The sequence below is a fragment of the Macrotis lagotis genome, chromosome 1 (genome assembly GCF_037893015.1).
Source record: "Macrotis lagotis isolate mMagLag1 chromosome 1, bilby.v1.9.chrom.fasta, whole genome shotgun sequence".
Lineage (NCBI taxonomy): Eukaryota > Metazoa > Chordata > Mammalia > Peramelemorphia > Peramelidae > Macrotis > Macrotis lagotis.
The window spans coordinates 647,813,834-647,823,824 of record NC_133658.1 but is presented as its reverse complement, the minus strand read 5'-3'; the positions used below and the strand labels follow the sequence as shown (position 1 = coordinate 647,823,824).

The window sequence follows — 9,991 nt, the reverse complement described above, 5'->3', positions numbered from 1 at the left end:
GTATATAGGTGTGATTATTCATCTCTATCATTTTGAATCTTCTTGCTATTAGCATAATTTTACATGTATTTTTAAAATATTATGTTACCGCCTCTGCATGTAGAGTCAATTTTTTCTTTCTACTTGAATTTCCATTACAATGTGTAATTTTCCCAGGGAAATTCAATATATTTGAACATTAAAGAGAAGCACATTCATTTTCAGTTCTATGTTTAAACATGAAAATCATTTGCTATCACCTAAGAAAATATCCTTCATCTTTTTGTAAAGTGTTAACTCAAATAGATGTTGTCTTTCCCCATCCCTCTACCACCAGCAACCATTGAGAATTTTCATCTCATTATTTCTCACACATGTGCTGGACTACAATTTAAATGCAAATGATCCCATTCCTCATTATCTGCAAAGTTCACAGCAGACTGTGTACAGTTTGTGACTGTACCAACGCATGTGAAAATTAAACTACAGTTCATCTGTATTCGAACACATTCATTACCCCGAGTAAATTCACAAGAATGATTCATAACTAGTTTTAAATTATACACTTGAGTTGCAATGCACTGAAGTTTACAGAGAAATGACTTCTATTTACCACACAGGAATGACTTCCTACAATCCTAGGGAGCTTAGAACTCCTTCCCTAGCATCTGTACAATTAGTTCCCAATGACACCAAGTAATTGAAATAAGAAATGTTTTTTATAATGTGAATTACTTGAGTGGAAAAGAAGCATTTATGGTAATGCCACACACAACTGGATGACCTATAGATGCTCTATATGCTGCCAAGAACTTACCACATCAGTATAAAATGCAACAGAACTCTAATCAATGATTCAATGAATTATCACTTCAGGTGATTTTTCTTTCTTTTATCATAAAACCACATCTTTCAAATAAAAATTATTAGATTTCTGGAGCCAAGATGGTGGAATGAGGAAGGAACCCTCAGAAGCCCTCCCAAATTCCCCTCCAACAACTAGAAAATTGCCTCAGAATTGATCTAAGGAAGCAGCTTACCAACAAGGCAGGAAAAAGGGGTGGGAGGAGAGTGGGGGTCTACAAACAGCAGTAGCAGCCAGTTTTACAGCAGGGGGCCTAGAGTTAGGTTCCAAGTCTGGGGCAATCCACCCAGGAGACCTTACCCTCCTGCAAACCAATGGCCCTCTAGGCAAATAAGAAGACTATACAGGCAGCAAGGCCTCAACTCAGGGACCCTACCCTAGCAAAAGCCACCAGCAATGCTTTGACCCCCATTGCTGATCAGTGGTGAAGCCCCTCTTTGATGCTGACACCAATCTTGCAGCCTACCAACTCAGCAGCAAGGCCCCAACCCTGGAGCAGGCAAGCAGCTAAGCCACCTCTGGGTGGGGGGGTTTACAGGAAAATCCAACAAGTTAAAAGAGAAGCCTACTCTCCAGAGAAAGCAAGCAGTTCAGTAATGAAGTCCAGTGAAAACCATTAGTAAGATCCAGAGTCCTAGCACAAAAGCTTGGGATAGTGAAGGATCAGAGCCCTCCCAAGACTTGCATAAAAACACCAAGTCACAAAAAAAAGGCAGGAAAAAATGAGCATAAAACAAAAAAAAGAGCTTGATTATAGAAAGTTACAAAGGTGAGAGGGATGATCAAGGCATAAACTTAGATAAGGACAATCATGTTAGAATAGTTACATGTAAAGCCTCAAAGAAAATTGTAATTTAGTCTCAGTCCCACTAAGAATTCCTGGAAACACTGTTAAAGGATTTTTAAAAGCAAAGTAGAAAAGCAGAAGAAAATTGGGAAAAGAAATGAGAGTAATGCAAAAGAATCATGAAAAAAGAGTCAAAAGCAAGGGAAAAGATATACAAAAATTACTGAGAAAATAACTCTTAAAAAAACAGAATTGGGCAAATGGAAAAGTACAAATGCTCACAGAAGAAAACAATTCCTTAAAAATTAAACTGAATAAGTGAAAACTTATTACTCTATGAGATATCAAGATAAGATAAAACAATTTTTTAAAAAAATAAAAAAAAGAAAATGTGAAATTTTTCATTGGAAAAACAATTGAACTAGAGGGCTTGGAAAATGATTTACCAGACAGCTAAAGAGTTAGGATTATAACCTAGAACCACCCACCCAGAAAAATTGAATATAATCTTTTAGGTAAAAATAAAATGGACATTTAAAAAATAGAGGACTTTCAAGCATTTCTAATGAAAAGATCAGAGCTTAATAAAAAAGTTTGCTCTCCAACTACAAGACTCAGGGAAACATAAAAAGGTAAAAAGAAAACGAAAGAAAAAACAAGAAATTCATTGTTTAAACATTTTATATTTCTCTATGACAAGATAGTATTTATAACCCTTGATGATTTTATTATTCTAAGAGAATTAGAAGGAGTATATATAAACAGAGGATGTGAATATAAGGGTGTCTTTAATGAGATGATAAATCAAATAACAAAATGAAGGGGTAAAAAAATTGCACTAGAAGGAGAGGGGAGATTGAATGGGATTAATCATTCTACATAAAAGAGGCATTAAAAAGCTATTATAATGGATGGAAAGATGTGGCAGTGGGATAGGCAAAGCTCAAACCTTACTTTTATCAAAATTGGCTCAAAGAAGGAATAACATACACGCTCTATCCTACCCTATGAGGAAATAAAAAGGGATGGAGATAATTGAAGCATGAGGGGGACACTTGTGAGAAAGAAAAGGGTGGGAAATAAGAGAGACACAAATAAATGAAAAAATAGCATGGAGGGAAATACAAGATAGCTTTTAAAACTATAAATGTTAATGGGATGAACTCACCCATAAAATAGAAGTGGATAGCAGAATCCTACAATATGCTGTTTACAGGAAACACATGTGAAGCAGAAATACACAGAGTAAAGGTAGAGAGCAGAATCTATTAAGCTACAAAAATTGCTGGGAAACCAGGATGCAGAAACTAGGTATAGATCATCATCTCACACTGTATACCATAATAAGGTTAAAATGATTTACATATAAAGGGTAATGCAATAAGCAAAGTAAGAGAACATGGAATAGCTTGTCTGTCAGATTTATGGAGAAGGATTTAGAAGCAAAGAAGATATATACAGAGTAAACAAAATGCAAAATAGATAATTTTGATTATATAAAATTAAAAAGTTTTTACATAAAACCAGGGCAGTCAAAATTATAAGGAATGTAGAAAACTGGGAAAAAATTGTAATGTTTTCTGATAAAGACCTCATTTCTCAAATATATAAAGAACTGAGTCAAATTTTTAAAGACACAAATTATTCCCCAACTGGTAAGTGGTCAAAGAATATGAACAGGCAGTGTTCAAAGAAATCAAAGCCATCTATAGTCACATGAAAAAAATGTTTTAAATCATGATTGACGAGAGAAATACAAATTAAAACAACTCCAAAGTATCACTTCATACCTATCAGTGTTTAATACAATTAAAAAAAATGTTAAATGTTGGAGGGAATGTGGAAACCTGGGACATAATGCACTGTTGTTGGAGTTGTGAACTGCCCCGACCATTCTGGCAAGTAATTTAGTTCTATGCTCAAAGGGCTATAAAATTGTGCATACACTTTAATCCAGCAATACTCACTACAAGGTCTGTGTCCAAAAGGCATAAAAAAAAGTGAGGGGACAGGGTGTAGGTAGGTGGGAGAGAGAAAACCAATTTGTACAAAAATATTTATAGTTGCTCTTTTTTATGATGGCTAAGAATTAGAAATCATCAGTTGGAGAATGGCAAAAAAAGCTGTGATATGTTTGTGATGGAATATCACTGTGCAAAAGAAATGACAGGTAGGAGGATTTCAGAAAAACCTAGAAAGACTTAGATGAACTGATGCTGAGTCAAATGAAAAGAAACAAGAAAACGTGGTACACAGGAACAGCAATATTGTTCAATGAAGAACTGTGAATAACTTTTCTTGCCAATACATGATCTGAGACAATCCCAAAAGATTAATGATGAATCATATTATCTGCCTCCAAAGAAAGAACTGATAGTGACTGAAAATAGACTGAGCATGCTATTTTTCACTTTCTTTCATTTTTTCTTTTATTTGAGCGTTCTTATACAGAATGATTAATATAGAAATGTTTTATGTAATTGCCCATATATAAGCTATATCTGATTGCTTAGCATCTAAGGGAGGGGAAAGAGAAGGTGGGAGGAATAGAATCTGGAACAAAAAACTTCAAATAAATATGCTAAAAATTAATATAAAATTATTTTAAAATAATTTTGACAAAAGCAGATCATTAAAATAAAAAGTAGAAACTTGCCCAAACCTACCACAATAGTGTGAAAAATAACCCTTTCTTTCCAACTATCAGACAGCTATTTAAATTAGATCCATTAAGATTCTATGAATCTAAATGGAAAGTAAAACACTACATTCTGAACTCAATACTGAGGTGAAGCAATCAGCTCCTAGCTACCAATGAAGATCAAGTAGAAAGCTTGGGAAAACATAGTTTTCAGCTTTTGCATTAAAATGTGCCAATTACTCATGTCCACAATGGAATAGAAGCATTTTCAAAACCATTGAAAACAAAGTCCTATCTGCAAATAACTTAGAGCATTAGGAAACTGATACAACACACACACACACACACACACACACAGGATGCTATATTAAATGCTCAGTATTGGGCTAAAAGCTTTTAGTTTCATTTTACCTGTTTACTTTAAGGGTGCATGTGCATGAGAGGTATGTTTGTGTATGTATATACAATTTTGTGAAAAGCAAAATATATCATATATATATACATATATGCATATGTATTATATATACCTACCCACTACTATACATGATTAGAGACTTAATCTAATTTGAATTTTTAAATTTGGCTGCTTCTTAATAAGCTTCCAGGAAAAACCATCCTGTACCTTGGCTTAAAATAATAATTCAGATTATTGTATTTATGATGCTCCCTTTTACCATGGAGACTCAAAATAAACTCCCAAAGCAAGTTGAGGTTATTTTTACACATGCAAGTAAGAAATGAGAACTATTAGCACCTAATAAATTTGGGCTATGGAGGTCAGTCTCCTGGAGAATTCTGACCATCTCCACCCCAAATGAACCTCTTCTTCTTTAGTCTTCATTATACATATTTATTTCAAACTGCCCAGGTTGGCATTACCTAAAAATGGTTTTTAATGGATTGCATATCCAAACCAATCACTTTGCTATTGTCTACCTTGACCATCAAGAAAAGACAGAAAAAGACAGCTATTAATTGTGTCTATCAATTTTACATGTCTAGATACCCCCCAAGGCACATTATTTTACAAGAAAAAGTTTCTTTTGAAAAAATTATGTCGGGGCGGCTAGGTGGCACAGTGGATAGAGCACTGGCCCTGGAGTCAGGAGTACCTGAGTTCAAATCCGGCCTCAGACACTCAATAATTACCTAGCTGTGTGGCCTTGGGCAAGCCATTTAACCCCATTTGCCTTGCAAAAACCTAAAAAAAAAAATATGTCTTAGAGTCTACATATTAAGAAAAATTTTTGAACAATGCTATATACATAGATATTAGTCTAAAACAAAATGTAATTATTTACCCAAGGGCAATAGTAACAAATAAACAAACAGCAGTGGCAGAATATTAGCTGTGATATGATTTTCCCCTTAAAATGCTAAATAAGTCCATTTCTTCCCCTTCTCCTCTGATAAATCGATTTTTTAGGACATTTGTTAACCAGTTGCATCAGTAACTGGGTAGATAATTTCAGAAGCTGATTTTTCAATAAAAATATAAAACCCAGAACTCTTATCCTTCCACTCTGAACAATGAATTTTGCTTTTCAACATATATATTAAACTTGTATGTCTGTTCTACAAGTGGTCCAGTCAGAAATTCACCTTTCACATAAACCTCCTTTTTTGAGATCAGATTAGAGAAGTGAGAAGTGGCTGAGGTTCAATTTTCATTTAATACCTTTAATCAAGTCAGTTTAGCAATTAAAAAAAGCATACTAAGACTTTCCTTAACTGTAAACAATGCCATCAAGAGATCCTCCAGCTATTTCCTCATTGCCCTCAGCCTCTTCCCAGCTTGCCCCCACCCCATCCTACATTGGGGGTCAACCTTTCTTTAATTGGACAAGATGGAATTGATGAGTAAGGGTCACAGTAGGCCTCCAATATGGAGAATCTGACTCTAGCTAGGATTGGCCAGCCTGTTAGCAATGCAGGTTGATACATATTTCCAACAGGCTAAAAGTCAGTGAGAAAAAAAAAAACTCAGTGAGGACACCTCTTCATTTTGGGGATACTCTTACTTTTCTCTACTGGGAGGCAGGATGGTCTAATGGAAAGGGCCCTGGATTTAGAGCCAGAAAATGGATTCAAAATATAGGCTTGGCTCCTAGGCAAGTCATTTAACCTATGTCTGGACCTTATCCTGAATGTCTTATAAAACATCAAAGGAGATTATTTGTTGTTTAACATGCTTATCTAGACATCTTTTCCCTTTCTTTTTCAGGCACCATTAAACTCATAAGGATCACATATGTATTATTATAAGATCTCTGTTCTATGCATTAGGGTTTGGAATCCTATTCCATTTAATGACATACTTGGATTCATTTTTAACATTACCTACTACCATCTCTTAAATTCCTAGACTTTCTGTATGGTACCAGATTCAATTATGAAAACCTGTATCAGTCAACAAGTTATTCAACAACACAATTAAATAGACATTGACATTTGGTTTGATTGTCATTTATTTTTTCTTTTAAATAAAACTCCGTTGAAAGTATGCAGTAATCAGGAAGGAAGGGAAATCCTAGGACATGATTCCCCCCATATCTTTTCATACAGCCCTATATATTTTAAATTATAATTTAAAAACACACACACACAAATGAGACGGCACAAATATCAGTGCAGCCCTGACTGTCTTCATATTAAGTTAGTTCCCTGACTTTTCATACATCTTTTGTATAATAAATGTATTTATGAATGTTTGAATATGTATTACATACATTGTAAATGTACAAATAATTGACTTATTGGCATGGTTAATAAAGATGAACATATTGCACAAGATGAGCTTCCTGATGACTTACATTATGTACCGACCGTACATTCTTTTGAAAGCTCAACATCCTAAACAAGTTATATTATTCTAGACTAAGCCAAGTAAAACACAATGACTGAGAAATTAATTAGGCTACAAAATGAGTAATTCCAAGTCACTTCATATTAAGCCAAAATTTTTTCTGGCTTATCAAATCCCAGCTTACTTCTAGCTCACCTTCTTCCTGAGGATCTGAAAGTGCTTGGAGAACAAGAGCCCATGGCCAGACAGTGGCTTGGGAGAGGAGCACAGCACAAAATGGGCCCGCCACTGCTGCTGCTGGGAGACAGTGGCAACATCTGGGTAAGTCCCATATTTCTAAAGTAGAGTACCTAGAAGGTGTGCAAGACTGGCCTAATTGAGGGTTGGGGTTGGGGGTGGCATCAAGGTAGAATCTAGCACTCTGTGAGGGAAGTTTTGACAGGGGGTGTATTCCTGCAGTCACCTCAAATGCATTTGTTTGGTTTTATATATTATGCAAATGGAGTAAATAAAAATCCCTATCCAAATGTCACTCCAGTTGGATTTTGTGTAAGTCCTACTGGCGTGTGATCATTCTAAGAAAAAACTTGCCTGCTCCCAGAGGGGTGCGAGGTCCCTCAGTTCATGATTCAGAACACAGTGGGGGGGAAAATCTGTTCTAACAGGTGCCTTGATTCAGGAAGGAAAAATCATGGGCCCACCCTGCTGTGCTTCAGATCAGAGGAGAGTCAAGACAGAGAGAATTGTGACCTCAAATCAAGAGCTTTCCCGAATCTATTTACACAGTGACACATCCACTTTCTAGCATGAAAGGAAATATACTGGAATAAATGGTATGTGTTTTCTCTGTTGTTATGAAACACAAAAAAGAGATTCTCCTAAGCCTGTAAAGGCCTGTTTCTGCTATTCACTATTGTCTACTCTTGCAGCAACGTCTCTCTCCAGTTAAAGCCTCCAGTTGGTCCGTGTGTGAGGGGGAGGATGGGTGGATCTGTCAGCTGCCAGACTCCAGTTTCTCCTAATTCTTCACATGAACAAAATCCCAGATATGGAATCTATAGTAACAGTGGAAAAGAGAGGGAAAAGAAAAGAGTTAACAATATGAACTCAATTTTATTTTTATTATCAATTTAATGGCCATAAACAAAAATAAATGAAACAAATACAATCTTACAGGAAATTCATTCTAATCAATTAATGAATTAACTATAATGAATTAACAATAAACAAGCAAAATATATTTTGATTCTAGATTCTTCTTCAGGGTTGCCTGACCCTCTTCCTAGGGCATTTTTCCTTTAAATATATATATATATATATATATATATATATATACATACATATATATATACACACACATACACATATATGAATACAAGTAATTATAATTGCATAATATATATTATTATATATAATATTATATAAAATAAATTTTAAAAGACAGTTATAGATAGTAGCCATGGTAACCCATGAAACCAAGAAAAATGTAAAAACAATGTTCTGACCTATACAGTTACCTTCAACTTCTGCAGTGATACTGGCAGAAGAGCAGAAAATAAGACTAAGGGTTCTAAGTATCCTTCAGTTTCTAGATTAAATAGGTAAAAAAATATATATGTATATATATATATATATACATATATATATATATATATGTATATATATATATATATCTTCAATTGTTTTCAGTTCACTTTTTTGTGACCCCAGTTTTCTTGGCAAAGGCACTGAAGTGGTTCCTTCTCCAGCTCATTTTCCAGATGAGGAAAATGAGGCAAATAGTGTTAAGTGACTTGCCCACACAGCTAGGAAGTATCTGAGGACAGATTTGAAGTTAGGTCTTTCTGACTCTAGGTCTGATGTTCTACTTTTTTTTTTTAGTTTTTATAAGGCAGTCAAGTTAAGTGACTTGCTCAAGGCCACACAGCTAGGTAATTATTATGTATCTGAGACCAGATTTGAACTCAGGTCCTCCTGATTTCAGGACTGGTGCTCTATCTACGGGGCCACCTTCTATCTTTTGCCTTCTATCTTTTGCACCATCAACCTGATATAGATAGATAGATAGATAAGATACAAAGAATGTATGTATGTATATACATGTGATGCATATTTACTACAGAGGGCACAACTATGATGGGCTGGTCATGCTGTTCAAATGCCAGGAACATACTTGCCAAAAATCCTATTTTATGGAGAACTTGTGTAGGGCAAGGGATCACAAGAAGGTCAGGAAAAATGATACTAGGACACCCTGAAGGGCTCTCTTAAGAACTTTAGAATTGGTTATGCAACATGGGAGACACTGGCACAGGACGTCCCAGCATAGCATGCTGTGCTCTGTAGCTCTAAGGCAGAATTGAAGCAGCTAGGAGTGGCTAGGTGGTACAGTGGATAAGAGCCCCAGCCCTGGAGTCAGGAGGACCTGAGTTCAAATCCGGACTCAGACACTTAATAATTACCTAGCTGTGTGGCCTTGGGCAAGCTACTTAATCCCATTGCCTTGCAAAAACTAAAAAAAAAAAAAAAAAAGCAGCTAAAAAGAAAATGTGACACAGGTGTTCACATGGATTATTTGTACCTAACCTGTGGTAGAGCATTCCATGCTCATATCTGTCTGATCAGCCACAGACAGACACAATGTAACTCATCATTAACATAGTGATGTCATTTTAGTCTTCTTTAATAACAAAGGACAAGAACCAACAAAGTGTATAAATATAAAATGGATATAGGTACAGACATGTGTATAAATATATGTATGTTTGTTATTGTTACTCTAAATGTGAGATCTTCAGCAAATTCCAAATGGACATTGTAACAGAAGAGCTGTATTTAACTTTCTTGATATCAATAAAATCAGAAAATAAACAGGAGTATTAGCCAGATGGAAAGAGGGTTCTCACAGGTTCT

General features: G+C 35.3%; 1 protein-coding gene across 2 annotated transcripts in view; it reads right to left on the bottom strand.

The window, feature by feature from the left end:
- Positions 1 to 3,163: 3,163 nt before the first annotated feature.
- UBASH3B (ubiquitin associated and SH3 domain containing B) overlaps positions 3,164 to 9,991 on the bottom strand; it is a 171,659-nt gene continuing 164,831 nt past the window's right edge. For both annotated transcript variants that reach the window (XM_074215298.1, XM_074215299.1), the window contains exon 14: positions 3,164 to 8,133. In XM_074215298.1, the coding sequence (XP_074071399.1) occupies positions 7,996 to 8,133 (138 nt within the window). In that variant the 3' untranslated portion in view covers positions 3,164 to 7,995. The remainder of the gene's footprint in view (positions 8,134 to 9,991) is intronic.